Consider the following 22,184-nt stretch of genomic DNA (forward strand, 5'->3'; position numbering starts at 1 on the left):
AAGGCAAAATATCAAACAACATAAAAAAGCCCTAAAATATGATACCTCATTCTCCATAAATTATATTGCAAAGAATTAATCCTAAAATAGTACAAGAGCTGCAGCCAAGATTTATCGTGAGAAGAGTTCATAACACTATTATTTCCACAGATCAAAAATTCACAATTACCAATGTTTCCAGGTTAGCTAAATCAAATATGGTGTATTTAATAATACAAAATATAATGTAGTCATTAAAAATTATAATGTCCAAGAATGCATGTGAAAACCTGGTAAGTGAAAAACTCAGGCTAAATAGTATGTGTAGTTATGGTTTCCATTTTGTTAAAAATTACTAGAAACAGAAAATGCAGAATGACCTGGAATGATTAATTCTTGTTTTTTTCCTCTCATACAGAGTACTGGAAATTTCAAATTTCTAAAAACAAAAAGTACAAGTTTTATGATTTTTTTAAGAGTAACAAACAGTTTAAGTTGAGATAAAGGATCTGAAATGTTTTGATTCTTTCTCATTTCTTGCCCTCATGGTTTAAAGCAGCTGCTCCCAGTTTCCTGAATCCAGCCTAAGGCATTCAGATAAAGATCCTTTACAAAAAGGGTTAAAAAAGATGTTCTGTGTTTTGCTCAGGATCCAAACCAAGACTGAAAAGTTTTTCTCCTTGAAAAAAAAAAAAAATCCATCTTTTTACCTGAACTTGAGAATGAAATTTTGAAGCACAGGACGATTGTAAAAATAGCTAATAATGCGTGCTAACAGCATCTAATAACTGCAATGTGTCAAGCACTTTAAATGTATAATTCCTAACTCTTACAATGGTCCAGAAGGCCAAGTTTTATTGTTCTCATGCTATAGATGCTAAAATGAAAAGCCAGAGAAGCTGCTCAGGTTCACGTGGCTACTGGGTTGGAACCAGAATTGAAGGGGTGGTGCCGGGGACCCAGACCGAGCTCCTGCTCTCCACACCCCCAGAGCCAGCCCTGCCCTGCTTCAGGAACTGATGGCCAATTACTTCTACAAAGGTCTATTTTCTGCCATTGAATTCAACTTTGTGTTTCATTATTTATATTTTTGAAACAGTTTGAGATAAAATTCACATACCATACAATTCATTTATCTAAAATGCACAATTTAATGGTCTTTAATATATTCACGGAGTTAGGCAACCGGCACCGCAATTAATTCTAAAGCATTTTATAACCCCTCAAAGAAATGCTGTAACGTGCAGCTATCACTTCCCTAAACTTCTCACCCCTTTACCTCCCACCCTAGTCAACCATGAGTCTGCTTCTGTCTGTGTGGATTTCTGTCTCCTGGGCACTTGCTATACATGAAATCATACCCTAGATTCCCTTTTGTGACTGGATTCTTTCACTTAGCACCTTTTCAAGGTTCATCCTGTGCTATAGCTTATATCAGGATATTTTTATAGCTGAATGATACTCCATTGTATGGCTATATCACATTTTATTTATCCATTTCACCGGTTGATGGACATCTGGGTTTTTTCCATTTTGGAAAGTATTATAAATAATGTTTCTGTGAGCATGTGTGCACATGTCTGTGCAGAACTGAGCTTTCAGTTTTCTTAGATGTGCATCTTGGAGTACAAGTGCTCGGTCATATGTAACTCCATAGTTCATCTTTGGAGGAAATGCTGTTTTCAAAGTGTCTACACCAGTTCATCTTCTCACAAGGAAACTTCCATTTTGACAATACAGAGTTCAAACTTTGATCCGGGCCTTTTGTGGATCTTCTAGCTTCTAAGAATTAAAATACACTCCAACTACTGTTTCTTCTTAGAATTCTACTTAGATCTGACTTGGCATTCTAGCTAATTACTTTGATTTTATTTTTCCAGATAAGTAATATTATTGAAGATTTATTTTTTTTAAGATTTTATCCATTTATTTATGAGAGACATAGAGAGAGAGAGAGATGCATAGACACAGGCAGAGGGAGAAGCAGGCTCCATGCATGGAGCCCGACATGGGACTTGATCCTGGGTCTCCAGGACCACACTCGGGGCCGCAGGCGGCGCTAAACCTCTGCGCCACCGGGGCTGCCCTATTATTGAAGATTTAATATGACTTTTTATTTGTTTTATTTTTAAAGATTTATTTATTTGAGAGACAGAGAGACAAGGAGGGGCAGAGAGAGGGGGAGAATCTCAAGCAGACTCCTCACTGAGTGCAGAGCCAGTTGTAGGGCTTAATATCATGCCCCTGTGATCATGACCTGAGCCGAAAACAAGAGTCAGATGCTTAACCAACTTCTCCACCCAGGCACCCTTTAATATGCCTTTTTTTAGTAGACTTTGTGATGAGATCTTCATAGCAACATACAGTTCACATTTATCGGAACTGAGACTCAAGAGAAGTTAAGTAATAATCTGAAAGACCTAAATTCTTTTTTTTTTTTTTTTGAAGTAAGGTTTTCCTTGAAGCAGTGTCCTTCAATGATCCACCGGCACTGGATCCTTCAGACAGTATGATTCTTATAGAGGGTTGGCTGTTATGCACTGTGCTTCTTGTAGGCATGTTTAGCAGCATCCCTGACTCATTAGAGCCAGTAACAGTCCCCTACTCCCAGGAGCAAAAATGTCTCCAAATACTGACAAAAGTCCTTTGGGTGGGTTTGGGGGAATGGGAGCCTGGGGTGAGTGGTGGGGAATGTTGGTTGGGAATGACATGTTAAATAATTTTGGAGGCTGCAGAGCCTGGGTGCTCTGTCTCTTTCTCTCTCACTCCTACTTTCTCTATTTTTCTTGTCCTTAAATACCTAACAGGTATTTGCATTTTAGATTTCATCTTATTTCAGTATCTCTCTTGATGGTTTGAATACAGAACATTTGAAACAGAGTGGCTGTCCCAGGACCTCTAAGCAAGAGCTGTTAGAGCCACATGCCAGCATGCAGAGATTCAGCCCAGGCCAGAGCAAAGTCCTCAAAGACTCTATTTCCAACCCTGGAAATAACTTGTCACAGATTTCCTCAATGCCTTTATTCACCTGTTACCCCTTGCTCAAGGCCCTGTCACTTATAATTTCCAGAAATTTAGACAGATTTCTTAATCTCTCCAAACGTGCTTCTTCATCTGTAAAATAGAGGCAGAATTACCTGGCCTGGCTTGGAAGTTTCTAGGGTTTATCTTGTCTACAAAACCCAGTTCAGGTGTTTTTTCCACATCCTGTCACGTCTACCTTTACTTAATAGTTCAAAGGTAGTTTCAATTTTTGTGAGAACAAAGTGGGGAATACATAAATAATTGAATAAAGCAATCTTAAAATGCCAATCACATCGTAGAAGAGCATATTACAATTATTAGTACCATTATGCTACCATTTAGATCCTGAGTTCTATTTTTTTTTGTATGCTGTTTATTCATAAATTATCAAATTTTATTAACTCTTCCTTATATAGTAGACTGAATTCACATTTTTCCTCAAATTCCCTCTCTAGCCTTTATTTTATCCTTTATCGCTATAGCTGGGAATTTTTGTGATGGCCTCCATCTTTTCCCAGCCTCTGACTTCTTTCTGGTACAGGACAGCCTACTGGATTGAACTGCCTAAGGAACACCTCTCAGCAAATGTCATTCTAGTGGGTCATGAAGCCCAGAGAACAAATCTCAAACTGCTTAGCTTGACAATCTATGCCTTCTATAATCAAGTCTCCGTCTATCCTCTCAATCCCATTTCCTAGTATTCCTACCTAAATTCCCTACTGTAGCTAGGCTAATACATTCATTATGCTCCAAGTGAATACATTTACCTAATCAGTGCCTCTACTCCTAGCTCTTCAATATCCAAGCCCATCTCCCTGTCCTCCAATCCCCATATTTGTTCTGGAGCTTCTTCTCCTCCACTGTAGGGACAGAAAGCATACGATTTTTAAAAATTTATTTATTTAAGAGAAAGGGAGTAAGGGGAGGAGCAGAGGGCCATGGGAGGGAGAGAATTCCAAGCAGACTCCCCACTGAGTGCACAGCCCAACTCGGGCTCCATCTCAAGACCCTGAGATCATAACCTGATCAAAAGAGTCAAACCTTTAACTGACTGAGCTATCCAAAGGCATTAGGAAGCATATATTTTTTTGACTTTCTGTCCTAATCACCTAGCATAGTTCAGGGCCTATAACAAGTGCCAAATGAATGAATGAGTCAGTTAATACACCAAGAAATGAACAAAGCAGGTTTATCTTGACCAGACCAATATAATTATTTCTCCTTCCAAATTCCTAGAATATCTGCTGTCTGATTTATGCATTTAGTTAATATCATTTACTGCTTTTTACCATTAATTAACAATGCATCACTGCAAGTCTCATCTCCTCAATGAGATTACAAGTTCCAGGGGGTCAGGCTCTGAGTCCTGTCTTGGTATCCCCCTCCGCATCAACAGGGCAGCATCCTGTCCTCTCCAAATGCTCATTGATTGATTTTGCATCTCACCAGCTGAAGTTCCACTGCCACGTGTTAGCAGCAGGATCTCCCTGGTTCTGGGCCATAAATCACAGGTTAAACCTTTCCTAGTTATTAGAGCCTGGTCCATATGTCGGGGTAACTTGGATCCTAGAAACTCTCGGTCAGGGTATGCAAGGAAAACATCTGGGTTTGTGATCCATTAGAGTCAGACAGGAAATGTGACATATTTGTGGCTGATGTTTATGCCCTTGTTTCCTTGATATCGACTTGAATGCTCAGCCCCAAAACCTACATGGTAAAAATCAAGCTCAATTTCAGAGACAGATATTTCTCAATCACCCTCACAATACAGTCCAAACTCAGATGTCCCTGCCAGAATGTTGCTTTATATTTTGTCTGTCGTCCTTTGCCTTCTGTGACCCAGTCATCCTGGGTTACCTGTAGATTCTTATACTTCTAGATCTCCTACTTCTCTCCTCTGATTGGAACATTCTTTCATTCCCTCTTTGTTTGGCCAAATTCTATCCTTTCTTCGAAACCAAGCTGTGTTCACCCTGCCCCTGGAAAAACTCTTCTTTCTCACTCATCCTTTCCTCAATGCTCCCCCACTATCCTAAGCATGTGTCCTCTTGCACTACAAATGCCTTAAGACCATCCCTTCCAGCTATGCCTATGAGCTCCTGTGGGCAATGCCTCCATCCTCAGGCCTGAGTATAGCGCCAGCCGAGAGTAGACACTTCAAAACCTTCCTGAATTAATAGAGGCAAAGTCAATTATATAAGAGAATTATCAAAGCAAAAAATAGGAACAAGCAAAGGAAGTGAAATCAGGTTTGTATTAGAGTATTCTGATGTAGTAACAAAAATCTAGCTCCCTCAGTTCCTTTTTTTGAGTAAGTGGAAAAAAAGAAGAGTAAGCTATGAAATAAAATCACACCACTGTCATTACTCAGACTTGACAAAGCTGCAGATGCCCAAGAGATCACTGTTTTGGTAAACATTTCCAACCTTTGCAGGATATCTTGAAACTCCAGCAATTGCATTTCTCAGTTTCCCATAAAACGGAATGCCTCATCATATTTCTGACTTTTGAAACTTGAACTCTGTTCTCAGCAGACAGCTTGTTGTGACAATCATAGCCTTGTGGCTATTTATGTATTTGCCCTCGCTAATGGAATTTTCTCATCAACATTATCTTAGCTGAAATACAGAGGCATTAATGACAACTTAATTGAAGCAGTGGACGAAGTTCACAAAGTTACCATGTTTACTTGATGCGCAGATGGTGGCTAGATACAAATGGCTTATATGAAAAAGGATAATATTTGGGGAGCAGCTCTGTTAATTGCAGGGCGGCAGCCTAAAACCATCTGGCCACAAGTATTAATCAGGGTGAGCACTTCTGTCCTGAATGATACAGTTCTTCAAGCCATATCTTCACCTCTGGGAGTTCCACTGGCCTTTATCTAATTAGTACTTCCACTCAATGTAGCTCATCCCTAGTTTTGACACATTATGCAGCATATAACTGTGGTAACATGAACGTTTGTTAAAAAAAATCACTATTAACACTTCTTTCACTATTAAAATTACATCCTTCTGAATTATTTTGGAGGTCAACTCTACTGGTTTATTCCTTTAGGCAGTTGCATATACATTGGGCAAATAGTTATTGAAAACCTGTTATCAGCAAGGTGCTATAATGGGCCTTGGGCAAACAGTGATGAGCAAGTCAGTATTATTATTCCCATGAATCTTTACATTGTAATGGGCAGAGGAGCAATGAGTAACCAATTAAGAGACACATGATTGACATACATTGTTATGGACTGAATGGTGCTCTCCAAAATTCATAGGCTGAGATTCTTACTTCCAATACCTGAGAATAAGTCTATTTGGAGACAAGGACCTTTAAATAGATAGTTGAGATAAGATGGGGTTATATGAGTGGGCCCATCTCCAGTATGACTGATATCTTTATAAGAAGATGATATTAGGTCTCATGAACTATGAAAATAAATTCCCAAGTCACCTAGTCTATGGTGTTTGGTTATAGTTGTCACAGCAAACTAATTCACACACATGCACATATCTTCAGGGCAAATGCTACATAGGAGAAGAGCTAGATGGCTGGGTGATGGAGCATCTGGCTAGCTTTGGAAAGGTTTCTTGAAAAAATATCAATTGAGATGCATTCTCAAAGATAAGTGGGATGATGTTGACCATAGTTCTAGAACTTAATTCATTTAAACATAGGCAATGTTAAATAATGTTCAGATAAACATTCATCATGGCTGTTATCTAAGGTTATGCCATTAGAATTTCATCCTATCTTCAGTCACATAAGTATAGAACATGGATAGCTAATCAGAACATATAACTTAACTGGTATTTTTGGAATGCCATTTCTAGAATTCTTCCTATTCAAGCTATTATATAGTCTTACTGAGAGTTGCAAGGTGGTTTAGGAAATACAGTGAACACAATTGCTTGTACCCAGAAATTAAATGGAGTAAGCTGGGAGGGTCTCTTTAATAAGCTCTTGGCCTTAACTGAAAATTTTTCCATGGCATCTGGTTGATTTCTGGATCTTTGCTTATTGGGTCTCCTCTTACCCAAGAATTCTGTTCTGTACCTGTGGACTGATTTTTACTTTCCTTCTTCCAGCTGATAATCATTCAGTGGTGCCTAGCTATTAGGTTGACATCTCTCATTTTGGAGACTTCCTCTTCCATCTCTCAAGTTTCACTCATCTCTTAAACCTGAAAACTCCACTCTGAGTTTGGTGACTCTAGTGATACTGAGGAAAGCTTTGGATATATTATTCTTCTGTTGGAAAGCCAAAACTGGTCTTTATGTCATTTGACCTTACTGGTGCTTGTTCTACTTTCTGCAGTGACATAAACATATAAAAACCTTCAACTATGAGAAAGCTTGTTCCATATTCAAAGATTCTTGTCATTTTTCTGTCCTTGTCTCTCCACCTGTAATAGCTCCAGTACCTACAATTGTTCCTCTATTAACACGGTTTGAAGATCTTATACATTCTGATCAGTCCCTTACTCTCTCTCTCTCTCTCTATCCTAGTTCAGTTTAAAGAAGGTTCCCCAAAACCAACTTCTCATATTGGGATTTTTGGCTCCTCACATGTCACTGAGAGTCAGTCACATGCATAACCCTTCTAGGACATACAAGCCTCATTCACAAAAATCATTGTATGACAAAGGCCAAGTTAACCTTTCTTACTGCACAAAATGTACCACAATTTGGGATGTAAGAAACATGATCTCAGACAGTGAAGGCCATTTACCATATTTTCAAAAGAAGACTCTTGGGTTGATGATTTCCTTGAAGATAATAAGGAAAAGGGCTGACCTCTGCTGTTCTTCAGGAACTCATAAAAGACTAGAAGGTTTTTACTAATTTTAAACCAAATCTCCCCTTTAGCAGAACAGAACAATGAGATCTAAGAGAACAAGAGTTATTCACATCCTACATCTATGCAGAGCCCAGGTAAGCCAGAGGCCTGAACGCTGAAGCCTGAGTTCAAGCTTTTTGCCCAGGCTCACTTTTCAGTGGGGAGTTGACATTTTAAGAAACATCAAGTAGAAAATGCAGATTCCAAACCTTAATGACTGAAGCCCCCAGACCTCTTCTTCCTATTCTCATTCTCCAACATCCTCCCATCAGAAAAAAAAATAATAATATTGAAAGTCCAGATAAAATTTAAAATACTTATAGTGATGCTAGCTTTTGCTCTAGAATATTTAATGTTGCACACAAAATTAAAAACATTCATCCCTGATTCTTCAAGGAAACAGGGTTGGTGGTATTATTTACCTGCATATAATTCCCTGTTCTCTAAGTCACTTAGATGAATTTGGATGATACCAACCTCCATTTTCAGTATCTCTAAGAGTCTAAAATGGCACCTATTTCCTACATTAAAAAATAGAACAGAGTATCTATTGCCCAATGAACAGGTGTGGATTTGAGGGATGGAGTAGTCCCTGTGACACATGGCACCTCATGAAATGTAGTCAAAAACTGAGAGTTTGAAATGCATAAAGTAGAAAATCCACGTGTTTGTTCATTTATTTAAGATTTGCCTATATATATCTTTTCTGGTTCATGAAAGGAGAAATTGGAAAATTTCACCATGCAGCAGGACACTTTGAAGGTATGTTTTCTGTTCCAGGGCAGCCCCAAGATCCAGGTGGGGCTTGGAGCCTGGGGTTATCAGGATGGGAAGGGCTCTTACAGGGCAAAGTCTTTGGAAGCAGATAGACTGTAAGCAGTACCTCATGCTGCTTTAGTACCCTTAGTCTTTAGATGATAATCTTACTAAGGAAGTGGCACTAAGTATTTATGCCATATATACTTAATGAATACCAGAATGTGTGTGTGAGTGTGTGTATGTTTGTGTATTAAAATATAGATATGGATTATTTATTTTATATTATACAGGCAAACTTTAGCTAAATTATATAAGAAGTCTTAAAGACAAATGGACTCACCATCTTGTGTTAATCCCACCTAACCCAAGAATCCATCAATGGGACCACCAAATAAAATGTTCTAGGAAGAACTAACTTTAGACACTAGATAGCTATTTACCTGAATAGCTTGTTGAACCTTTGTCTATTGATCTTTCCTCCAAAGTTCTCTTACATTTGAATTACAATATAAAACATGAATATGGCTTGCAGCAAGTTCTAGTATAAAGACCACAAACTTAGGAATCCAAAGGAAAATCCTGAGGTTGAACACCATCTTGGTCAGCTTAACTCAAATTTTTTGGTTCCCAGTTTCATCGTATGCATGTTGGGAAAATAATAACCACCCCATAAGTCTCATGTTTGTTTTTTACCTGCAGTATTACACAATGCCTGACCTGCAAGAGATCTACAATGATTGACGATTCTACTCTTGCATCACTTAGAGTGAAAGGATGTCCTCAACTTTTCCTCATCTCCACATGAACAAGGCTTTCAAGAAAGACAACAAAAACAAAAAATAAAGAAAAACATAAAGAAAGGATTACACCATTTTCTTTCATCTTCTGGAAACTTCATCACCTAGAACAAACTAATTTATACGCTTTCTACTTTGAGGATGCACTTAGTTTGCACTTCTGTCCCAATCTCCAAAACAAAGAGCCATGTACACTGTAGGAAGCTCTGAAAACAAGAGTGAATGAGCCAGGCATCTCTCTACCCTCGCTTCCATGGGGGTTGCCTTCTCTTTTAGACCCAAGATGTTAGAAACACCTGAACTAGTCTCCAATTAATCTTTAAATATCTGGATTCCCTGCCCCACTGACAAAATGCAGTGTGCTACTGTCTGTTTTCCCTGATGAACCTACTATATGTCACGGTAGCTCCACTTGGCTTCAAACATCATAGGGACAGTTGCCATTACCTTCTACTTTTTCATACGAGGCCGTCATCCCTTAGAAAGCCATTATGATCTCAAGTACTTCGAAAACAAGTTTCCTCAGAAACGTGAGGAACAAGAAAGCTATTTTTGTTTGGCTTTTTGTTTTTTTTGTTTTGTTTTGTTTTGTTTTGCTTGTCTCTCCCCACCCCACCACCAAGATAGAAAAATTCCAGCCGACATACGCCATAGCTCCAATTCAAAGAAAAAATGAGGGAAGTTCAAATTTTCCAAAATTCAGAGATTCTTTTTGGGGAAAGAATAAACCAAGAGTTTTTGAGACAGACTTCAAGAACTCAGTCAGCACATTTTTAAAACTCCCTTTCACTTGTTCCATTTCTTGAGAGACAGGTCTGAAATAACAGATGATTTTCTCTCCTTCTGCAGCTTGGTAACGTGGCAGCTTTTACCAGCCTCTCTCAGTCATAAACGTGTTTTAATGGACTGACATGTGCTTAATAATACAGGCAGCACCTGGATGTTTTAGAGCAAAGTGCCGCCAGGGCCTATCCTGTATTAAAACTGCATTATTGACCTGAGGCCTACAAGTCTCTATACTCAAACATCTCACCGATTAGAGAGAGAAACAACCTAGTGTCAGTTCACATTTTTCTTCTTCAAATAGGGAGGACTGAGGTTTAACTTTTATAACTCTGAACATGAATATTATGCTTCTAAGTGATTAACTCACCTCCATTACTAGAAATTTCATAAATTTTATAAAAGTCCTATGACTTCCCAAATTGACTCAGCTTTTATGATTATATGGAGTAAGGCCCCTTCTAGCTATAGGTCTTGAGTCAGCATGGAAGGAAAAGGAATTTGTTGAATAGCTTCTCAACACTGTGCTTAGGATTTTAGACACATTATCTCATTGACTCATCATCATGGCAATCACTCGATGTAAGAGTTTTTTTTTTTTTGTTTTCTGTTTTTTTTTTTTGTTTTTTTCATTCATGTTATAGGCAAATTCTGAGAGGGTCCCCAGTGATCCATGACTCCTAATATCCACAGCTTTGTATAACCCCTGTGCTTTGAGCAAGGGCTAAGGCACTTGTTTCTTTACTGAACAGAGCATGGTAAAAGTGATGGAATGTCACTCCTGGTGTTAGGTTATAAAAAGACTATGGCTTTTGTCTTGAGTGTTCTTTCTCTTCCTTGAATCACTCATTTTGGGGTAAAAGTGCTATCATTTCATGAGGCAGCCTTCTGGAGAGGCCATGAGATAAACTTGGAAGTACATTTTCTGAGGACTGCCAACAGTCATATAAATTAGCTTGGGAGCAGATTTACCCATAGTTGAACTTTGAGATGACAGTAGCCCCTGCCAACAACTTGATTACAGCCAGAATTATCCAGCCAAGATGCCCCTGCATTCCTGATTCTTATGAACTAGGACACAATAAACATTTTCAACCACTATATTTTGGTATAGTTTGTTACACAACCATAGATAACTAATACACTCTCACTTACATATGAGAAAGGTTAAGAAGTTTATTCAGGGCCATAGAACAGTAAGAAAAGTAGGTGTATTTTGAACCTAAGTTCCAGACCCAAACTCTCCTGCTATTCTGGGGGTTTAATGGACTTTTTGTTCACTTATCGGCATATGAAGTTCTCCCACAGTCTGACCTGACATTGGGTATTAAGCCTTTATATTTACATCAATTTTCTCTCATTTATTTGGGTAACAAAACTCGTAGTCCAGTGGGAGAAGGAAGACACTTAAAGAAAAATACAATGTAGTATATATAGTTAAGGATGGCTATTGGCCCAAGACACACAGAGAAGAGTATCTGATTCAGACTGTAGAACCAGGGAGGCTTTTCAAATGATTCGTTGACCTGGGAACATGCCTCATCCCCTAATATAATGCCTGGCATGTGGTCTAACCTCAGTAAGTACTTGTGGACTAAGTCAATACTGCCTCTGGAAGATAATAAAAAGAGAAGGAGGGAAAAAGTTCTGCTGTCTGACATTGCATAAACATCACACAGAAGAGTGAGGGTTTTGAAAAAACATGACTTAGTCCTAAATCTCTTCTGCATTGCTACATATTAGAATCTGTGTTATAGCGCCATAAAAGTCTTTCCACAATTCAGCTATTCAAGGACTAATTTAAAAAGTTTTGCCAGGGATCCCTGGGTGGCTCAGCGGTTTAGTGCTTGTCTTTGGCCCAGAATGTGATCCTGGAGTCCCAGGATCAAGTCTTACATTGGGCTCCCTGCATGGGGCCTGCTTCTCCCTCTGCCTGTGTCTCTGCCCCTCTCTCTGTATGTCTCTCATGAATGAATAAATAAATTATTTAAAAAATAAAAATAAAAAAATAGAAAAGGTTTGCCATATTTAGATGCCATATGTATCTGTATTTACTTAATATCTTAAAAATATACTTTAAAAACATTTTATTTAAAGATTTTTTATTTATTTAGGAGCTAGGGAAGGGTCAGAGGGAAAGGGAGGAGGGGGAAGGGCAAAAGGGAGAAGGAAAAGCAGACTTCCCGCTGAGCAGGGAGAAGCTTAGTTCCAGGACCCTGAGATCATGACTTGAGCCTAAGGCAGATGCTTAACTGACAGAGCCACCCAGATGTGCCTAAAAAATATTTCTTAAAACTGGCTAATTTTCAAAAAAAAAAAAAACTGATTTTCACTCAAAATAAAATCTGGTGGCTGTAAAAGGTCCATGTAATGTGTATGATATACAGGGAAACTACAGACTCTGAAGCCAGAACATTCAAGGTGAATTTGTAGCTCCATCACTTAATAACATGTGACTTTAGAAGTTACTGAGCTTCCATGACTCTCCATTTCCTTATCTACAAAGTACCTATGAAATACTTGGCTGAACAAAAAAAAAGCGACCTAGCAGTTGTCAGCACAAAGTACCTGTGAGGATTTCAGCTGTGCGTTCAGTCCTTTTCTGAATCACAAGTCTCACGGTTCCACCCTCCAGGCTCAGCAGCAGGGTCCCCGAGCCCTCAGACAGCTCTGTGGACAGAAGCAGACCATCCTTGTTCCATGTTCGAAACTGGAAACTCACTGAGAGCCCATCAATTTGGGGGGTGCCGGGCAGCAGCAAGTAACTGCTGCTGGAGTTGACAAATGTGATGGGAACAATTTGTGGTTCAGAGCAGGAAAAAGTGACATTGCCCTGGAAAACAATAAAAATCAAACATATAAAAGCCATTTTTTATTCTGCGATCTGACAGCTGATATAAACAACCACCCGGAGCTGACCTTAATTTCAAGATTATTCCACATTCAGCTGCAAGATCTTAAAGGAAAAAATATGTCAGCTTTGTTCAGATACACCTATGAGACTGTTTCCATTCCTCTTTTATGTATAACATGGATTTCTCTGTTATCTGTGAGAAAGGCCATAGAAGACCCCAGTTGGGGTAGGCGTTGGGATGGAAAGAGTCAACATTTCCTAAGGAAAGAGATACAAAAACAAGCAGGTTCATCCCTTGAATAAACACATACTGCAAATCAATCATAGGCTAAGAGGGGCTACAGTTTGAAGAGATACACATGAAAAACTCTGTTACAACATAGAATGTGCTACAGGAGAGACTGACACAAGCTCCCAGGGGAGCCTGGTGGAAAAAATAACTAGCAAGCAGAGGTTTCACAAGGGAGGTGACGCTTTTCTGGAAGGAGGTGGGGAAGGAGAGGAGTGAACGTGCCTGGCTAGCCTTTTCAGCAAATGGCATGTTGTGTACCAAGATTTGGAGAAATGAGCAAAATGGCATTCCTGGGAATTACAGGGAACTTGTCACTGCTGAACATTAAGTGAGGCAGGGAGGCCATGAAGGAGATAAGATGAGAAAGAGGAGTAGAGGCAGAATTTAAAAGCCCTTTAATGGGGGATCCCTGGGTGGCGCAGCGGTTTAGCGCCTGCCTTTGGCCCAGGGCGCGATCCTGGAGACCCGGGATCGAATCCCACGTCGGGCTCCCGGTGCATGGAGCCTGCTTCTCCCTCTGCCTGTGTCTCTGCCTCTCTCTCTCTCTGTGACTATCATAAATAAATAAAAATTAAAAAAAAATAAAAAATAAAAGCCCTTTAATGTTTGCTCAGGTTATCATCTAAGCTTTCACACAATAAAGTGACACTGGTCAGATTTTAAGGTATAAAGATGATTTTTAGTAGCATGAGGAGCATATGGGAAGACTAGAGGTGGGGAATATTAAGTGTGCATCCAGCAGGACCAGGAAGAGAAAGAGGAAGATTATTCTTTGCAAAAGTGAGGGAAAACTGGTTCAAGTTTTCCAGGGGTGACCACCCTGGCTGCCTGAGTTCAACTTTCCACTACGGTGGCCACACAGGGAGCTTAGAGACATAGTGCAGCTCCCGGTACTGGAGCAGGTTAATTGTTCAGCTCCAAAATCCTCATAGTCTGGAAAAACATCCATAGGTCCCACCCATGTCTGCTTATGACAGCCCTGCATTTCCGAAAGCAAACAGCAATCTCCCAACTGATACCAGGAGCACATTTCTGATGGTTCACTCATCAATCATGCCTCCATGAGTCTATGCTTATATTAAGCATTTGTTGTAGTTGTTTAGATGTTTCCTCTTCTTTGGGTTAGATCCCCAGAAGTTAATTAATGTGTCAAAGGGCAAGGCCCTTGATATGCATTAAGGAATTGCCTGTGCCTTAAGAAAGCCCTGTGCCTCCTTAGCAGTGACAACGGGATACAAATATCTGTTTGTCTGACATGGAAGACTTTCTTTTAGCCACCATTTCTGACACATCAATCCTCTGCACCAGGTAGCAACATTCTATAAATTCTACCCATTTGCTCATGATATCCCTTGTTGTTCTAATTTGCATTAAAAAAAAAAAATTCTAGGGCACTTTGGTGGCTCAGTTGGTTAAGTGTCTGACTTCTGCTCAGGTCACGAGCTCAGTGTCCTGGGATCTAGACCCGCGTTGTCGGGCTCCCAGCTCAGTAGGGTGTCTGCTTCTCCCTCTCCCTCTGTTTCTCACCCAGCTCACCCTAGTGTTCTCCCTCTCTTTCTCTCTCTCTCTCAAATAAATAAATAAAATTGTTTTAAAAATCTCGATGGGCTTCTTTTCAAGAATGAAAATATCCCCCTGATGACAGATCAATTGAGGCAGAGCTGTAATTTGCAAGAAGCAAAATCACAAATATTCCTACAGCAAAGTCCAGAGATAAGCGTAACTATTCGTCCTCTTTTTCTGAGGTCAGTGTTACCTCCTCTGGTAACAAATTTGCCAGAGTGAAGCTGTACCCAAATTCTGAGCCTGTGCAGAAGGGGGAACGCTTGGGAGGCTGTGATGAGGCTGCAGGTAGAAGAATAGGAGGTCATAAACATGACCCATTTCCCCGTTGATTTAAAATCCATTATTTAGGGGCACCTGGGTGACTCAGTCGGTTAAGTGTCTGCCTTAGGCTCAGGTCATGATCCCAAAGTCTTGGGATCCAGCCCCACATTGGGTTCTCTGCTCTGTGGTAAGTCTGCTTCTTCTCCCTCGGCCTGCAGCTTCCCCTGCTTCTTGTGATCTCTCTCTCTCTCTCTGTCAAATAAATAAAATCTTTTTTAAATAAATAAATAAATCCCAGTGTTTAGCGCAACCCAAGCCATTCTCTGAGTGTTCTCTGGATAGATAGCCACGGGAAGTGAGGGTCTACAGAAACTGAGATTCTCCCCTTATCTGAGCAGTTCACTCACATCTGACAGGTCTGGGAGCCCCCTTCCTTAGACTTGCTCCATGCACAGGATGTCTGATGGACCTCAGGTACTTGCGAAATAGGCAAGGGGCCTCAATATCCCTTGAGGGACACGCAAATGTCCTTGCTAGATTTTGGTAGCAAGAAATTCAGATAAACGCTTTAGGCTTTCTCCCCACTTAGAGGAAAGCCACATGTGGCAACCAATACTTTTCCTCCTGGGGGAGCAGGACAGCATTGAAATGCATTGGAGTGTCCCTGGTTCCCTGCAGCTCATGCTCTTCCAGTCCATTCTTCCTATGCCTTCACACTGTCCTCTGTGGTCCTTGCTCTAGAGCAGCTGCCTGAGCTGTCCAAACTTCTCCGCTGTTCGAGCACATCCCTGCTTTGTTCTCAGATGGGCAAGACAAGGACAAAAGAGTAGGAGAGAAGAGATGGGAGTAGATGGGAAATGCCCTCCATACCTAATCTGACCCAGTTCTCCTGGCAAGTGAATGTTTCCAGCTCAGCTCCCCATCACACAGCTGTTGTGCTGCCATTTCTGCCTCTAATCCCATCTCAGCTACACTTACTGTTGGCAGAAATGTCACAGTGTTGAGAAACATCAATATCCACTCCACCCCCATCTTCCCAGTAGACAGAAAGAAGAAAAAAAAATAGGTAATGCAAAAGTGCTACTTCTGAAATCAGCACAGATTATTTAATCTTTTTCAATAATACCATTTGTGACTTTGGAATCCTTCTCCAGGCGACATTTGAGGGAGTCCCTGCCATAATTTAGAAACAATATGTGAGAAGGCAATATACTTTAGAACAGTGTCAAAGCAGAAAGTGGCAAAAGTCTACAGACTATGTTCAACCATATATATTCCTTCAATCTATTAATTCAACTTTAATTCTATCGCCCCCATCCCCACTGTCCTGCCTGCCAAGAAGAAAGCTCCATTTCTCGGATCCCCTCTCCCCCTGCATATTTAATTCATTAAAGACTTCACATTTATTCAAGATTTCTCAAGCATTATAAAACAATGTGCTAAGTACAAGAGTTACACATAAGTTACAAGTGCGATTGAAATCCTTTGAATTAGCCCTTAAATGTATGTTTTGACTGTAATAGGCACAAAGTGTGCCATAACACAGAAGCACACTGTGGACAAATCTTCAAGGTAAATCAGCCACCCCTGGCCTTACTGATGAGATGAAGAGGAAAGTCTTTATCACTGCCATGGGTCCCTTTTTCACTATAAGACTCACAGGGTCTTTCACTGTTCAAAAAGGAGGTCACTGTACATCAAGAAGGCTAAATCCTTGGTACCTGATGTATTTCTTGTGACAACTCCATGTCCTGGTTGGATAGGGACCTTCTACTACGTGACTGAGGATGCCAGTCAAGACTGTGTGTTTGTGTCCCCAAAGAAACAACTGACAAAAAAGGTATCTGGAATGCCTGAGTGGGGACCTCACTTTGTCCCCAGGACAGCAGTTTTTAGCACCCTCGGTTTTCATTTCATACGTGCCCAATCCTCCAAAAGTGCTGACCCCAAGATAGAGCAGCCATCTGTCCATTAGAGACCCTCAAGCAATAGCCACATTCCTTCTCAAGGATCCACCAAGGTCTTTTCTTTACAACCCTAAAACACAGAAGTCCCTATCCTACCTTTCTCAGACAAAAGAGTGGTCTCTCCAGATGGAGCACAGAACTTTGAAACCCTGAAGATCTGTTCATAGACCATCCTTGAGAGATTGTGCGTATCTGTGTAAAAATGCTATTCTGGACCATAAACAGCAAGAGCTGATGCTGTTTCCTGTAATGAGAAGCCTGATGGCCTTCTACAGGTGTTCAGGACCTGGAACCCAAGAACCAAGTATGTTTCAATGAAGGAAGTAAACCCTTTTCATTGATTCATCCTCCACAAGGAGGCCCTCCCTCCAGAGGGCAGATAAAAACCCCCACCACACTCATAGTCATGAAGGAGCAGTACATGGTCTAATGCAAAAGGAGCCTATCCTAATATGGATAGTTACAAAAGGCTTCCTAGGGAGGTGACACTAGACCTTTGATTTCCCAGAGGCACAGGAGTGGCAATGTGGAGAATAAAGAAAGTGAAGCACAGAGGGAAAGCATTTGTAAAGACAGAGGCTGGGGATCCCTGGGTGGCGCAGCGGTTTGGCGCCTGCCTTTGGCCCAGGGCGCGATCCTGGAGACCCGGGATCGAATCCCACGTCGGGCTCCCGGTGCATGGAGCCTGCTTCTCCCTCCGCCTGTGTCTCTGCCTCTCTCTCTCTCTCTGTGACTATCATAAATAAATAAAAAATTAAAAAAAAAATTGTAAAGGCAGAGGCTGGAAGGTGTATGGCAGGCATAGTCAGGGGCCTGAGCAGGTCAGCTGACTACAGTTCAAAAGCCAGGCAGCAATTGAAGTTGAAAGGACAGGGAGAGGGGCAATCGTGTAAGCTTGTAGAGCATATTGAGGCACTAGAAATGGATGCTATGGAAAAAAGAGAATGGAAAGTGGGGAAGAGGGGGTTGACGTCAAGGCTAGGATGCACAGTCATAAGGTGTTTCAGGGAACTGTCTTTAGGGAATGGACTGTATTGTGTGTAGAGCTGAGTGGCCAAGTGTTGCAACTCAGGCAGCTGTTGCACTTAGTAGACCAGAGCAGTTAAGGGCTCATAGCGAGCTCTATCTAGAATGGCAAAAGGGGAAAGGGAGAAAAGCAAACAGATATTTTGCAGGTAAAATGGATAGGAGGTGCTGTGCACGGTGGAGGGACAGGAAAATCAAACATAGCTCCCACTCTCTTGAACTCTACTTGAACTCTCTTGAACTCTCTTGAACAGGGGAGTTCATGTAGGAAAGAGCAGAGATAGTCCTTGACCACTGACTGACTGCAACCTGCCATGGCTGGCACCCACCCCCAGGAGAGTGTGAAGACACTGACAGCAAACAGAAGTCCTTAAGCTCACTCATCCAATCAAGTTGTATAGTTACTATGGGAGCTTGCCCCCAAACACACTTCCTGCCTTTTTCCCTTGGCCAGGAGTGGCTTCTTAAGGCATCTGCACCCAACTTCCCATTCCCTCTCCCATGGGCCACATGCCCAAGCCTGTTCCAGATCCCTCCATCCACAAGGTGGCCACCTTCTCCACCAGTTTTCGTTGTATTAGCAGCATAACATATTCACATCACTATTACCACACACTTATCATATCTCTTAATGCTGCCTTGTCATAATTAGCTACTCTTGAATACTTGTATAGACTTTATGCAATAATACATTTGTACTTGGGTATAGAGCATCTTGCTTTGAATTTTGAGAAGGAAGTAAAATTCTTCAATTTAGGCAGAAATGGATTCTTAGTATCAATATTTACTGGAAACCCATATATTCTATCTAATCCTTATTTTTGGCTACTATAATTTGGAGGATAATGGTAGAGAGTTGACTTAAAATCAAATGAGAACACGAGCAACATGCCCAGCATTGTTCGTGATGGTTGTTTTCCTGCTTTCCCAGGTCTACTAATTTTTTGTGTGATCTGAGGCGAGTCACTTCTATGTCTTAGTTTCCTGTTTTGTAACCTGAAACCATTAGACTGGGTCAGGTCCTCACTGCTTCCCCATTCTTAGGGTACCTGGGACTAAACATCCACATCCTTATCATCTGTCTCCTTTCTGGAGTGCTGCACAGGCACCATTTGAACCACTCCTATTGTTGGCATGAGAAGTGTAACCAAGTATTTATATTTTAAAATATTTTCCTTTATAATAATTCAGAGCATAAGAAAGGGCACTTAGGCCTTTCTCCTGCCAATTCTCTTCTAACTGCAGGGAACAAAGCAAGAGTCTCTGTAGATGATGATATATATTTGAAAAGCAATAAACAGAAAATGACATTGTTTCATATTTTTAAAAGGAGGCCCACATTCTATAAATATAATTAGCAAAGAATAACAACCAATTGAGTGACCATCCCTCTCCCTGCCCCCCCTTTTCAAAAAAAGCATCTGTAAACACTTTACAAAGAGAATGCTACGTTTACATTGAATTGCAGCAGGATTTTACAAGGTTTAACAATTTCCTGGAGTTAATAAAATAGGTAAAATTATATGAAATTATAACCTGCTTAGCTTGGTGCTGGTCCAAGGACGGTGCAATTAAAATCAGAAGAAAACAATGAGAGAGAACACAGATTCTGAGTTGCAGCTTCCTTCCAAATAAATCCAAGTCATTCTGCCACAAAATCAGAAGTCTGTCAAATGCTGACTGTATTCCAAACAAAATCCATCCAACTGAAAGCTTTCTTTTAACTCGTAAAAAGAGAGGCTCGTCACAAAGATCTCGCAGTAATAGCACAATTACCATGGTCTCCTGATGACTTGTGAGTGAGGAGTATCCGACAGAGATAGCCTGTACATTTAAGTCTTTGTCATGTGAGCACAGAATGAATCAGACAAACTGTCACAAACAAGACTTGTTCATACAAAGGGACAAACTTTAGAAGCTGCTGTCCTGCTTATGGACACAGTAGAGGAAATGCTGTCATGGTCTGAATGGGAATGTGTAATAGGGGAAACAGCCTGAAATGTAATGAGTGGTGAATTCATGGTCTCCAGTTTGTCAACCGATGCTAAACATGTAAATCATCATCATTATTTCATTGGTCACCAGATATGTTAGCCAGGCCTCAGACAGCACAGGGTGAAAATGCCATAATTTACCACACTAGAACAAGGAGCTAACAAATTTCAGAAGAAAGAAATTCATGAATGGCTTAATTTGTGCCTACTTCACAGCTGCAGGATCGAACATAATCCTTTGTTTATTTTAGATGAGGTCATGGATGTACCTGAGACACTTTAGACCACAGCAGCTAAAGCTTACTCTACTGAATTTTTAGCTAGGTGCTGTCTTTACCTTATCTATCCACTAAGGGATCCACTTTGTTTCAAGATTATTCCTTACTTGTGTTGGCTGCATGGACTACAGGTTATGGCTAAAGGAGCCATGAGTGATGAATTGTCCATGGACATCTGTTACTCATGGGCATTTTTCTCCAATCAAAATTTGATCAGTTATGATAGACACCACCTTTTCCTAGTTATCTTGGTCTAGCAAGTGCAATCCTTCCCAACTCATTTCACTACTCAAAGATATTTATTCCTGCCTATTAGAGTGATTCAGGCCATTTAACTGTTTTGTGGAAGGCACCAGAATATTATCCCCTGCTTTAAATGATAGTCTTAAAGAAGTCATAGATGAAAGGCCTATGAGGAGCCTGCAAGGTCAATGTCTCTAACTCATTCTCAATCAGGCTGTTTGCCACTACTTCCTGACTCTTTTCTAAGGCTTCATTTCACCCACCAAATGCTACTCACCACCTAACAATAAGAGCCCGGCCTGGCTTAGAGTTAACTGGAGAAAGTAGGACAGAGGTAAGGCAGTTGCCAGGTCCTGTTCTGGGACCTACTGGCCACCTACTGGCACACCAGGATGTGCAATGGAACTGATGCAGTTGGGATGCTGTGGCCTTTGACCTTGGCAGATAATTCCCCAGTGGTGGGGGAGGGAAGTGCCCCAAAGCACACACATGTGCAGTCACAGTTCACTCTCCCACAAAGGGGCTAGCCCACACCTCCACCAGCCTCTGATGTGGGGATAGGGTGGCTGTAGGTATTGGTTTTAGCTGGAAGGTTGACATGATCCAGAAATCCATCTATCAGATCTGGGACTCAAGGCCTCTGGCCCTAAGGACACCTGGCTGTAGCTGTCACTCATCTAAGAATACCTCTGTCCACCCCAACAGAAAAAGAGAATGGAAAACAAGAATTCAGAGAATAGGCCAGTATTTATCTGTTGAAAAAAAACTTGAGGTGATTGATTGAGGTAGGCTGGGAAAGGAACTTGACTAAAATTAGGATGAATTTGAATCTAGTCTGGGGAACAAGGTAGGGGCTAGATAGGTGGGCTATGTGAGTGGCTAGGGGAGATGGAGGATTGGTGGCCACTCTACTCCCACTGGGACTCCTCAAATATCGTCACAACCAAGTCCCGGTACATCCCTTCCTTGGGTCCTGAGTAAAGATGCTATGTTAGAAATGACTGTCTTGCTATATCAGAAAACCAATTTTTAAGATCCGAAGGGATTAACAGCAGACCCATCTTGAGGTTCTGCTTACCTTGACTGGCTTTAAAGTTTCTTAAAGGCGCACTTCTAAGGGTTATATTACAATGCTGAGCTGTTATTTACAAAGCATTTTCATTGTGGGTGTTTGTTTTGTTTTTAATCATCATCCAGACATCACAACACCCTGGTGAGTAAAAAATAAAGCTAGCAGTGCAAGGCTGAGTTTCAATCAGGAGGCATCAAACAAAGCCAATCAAGCATTTATAAGCTGGGGGAAAATGATCTTGATTCAATCTAATTTGTGGGGAAAGATTTCAAGCCAGTTCTTGATTTTCCAAATGAGTACAACCATTTCTAATTTGATTTGTCTGAAAACTCCCAGGACTGACTGGCATGCTATCGGCAAATGTAGAGAAAAGGCTGCTTTATAAGCTAAAGCTATCTTTCTGATTCACAAACTTAGGAAGAGCAGCGAGCCAAAATAGGGTAATTTTTCATG

General features: G+C 40.8%; 1 protein-coding gene across 3 annotated transcripts in view; it reads right to left on the reverse strand.

Moving 5' to 3' along the window:
* Positions 1 to 22,184, reverse strand: part of CNTNAP5 (contactin associated protein family member 5) — a 792,545-nt gene that overhangs the window by 359,189 nt on the left and 411,172 nt on the right. For all 3 annotated transcript variants that reach the window (XM_041739874.1, XM_041739876.1, XM_041739875.1), the window contains exon 8: positions 12,747 to 13,011. In XM_041739874.1, coding sequence (XP_041595808.1) covers positions 12,747 to 13,011 — 265 coding nt within the window. The remainder of the gene's footprint in view (positions 1 to 12,746; positions 13,012 to 22,184) is intronic.

This window comes from Vulpes lagopus, chromosome 24, assembly GCF_018345385.1.
Source record: "Vulpes lagopus strain Blue_001 chromosome 24, ASM1834538v1, whole genome shotgun sequence".
Lineage (NCBI taxonomy): Eukaryota > Metazoa > Chordata > Mammalia > Carnivora > Canidae > Vulpes > Vulpes lagopus.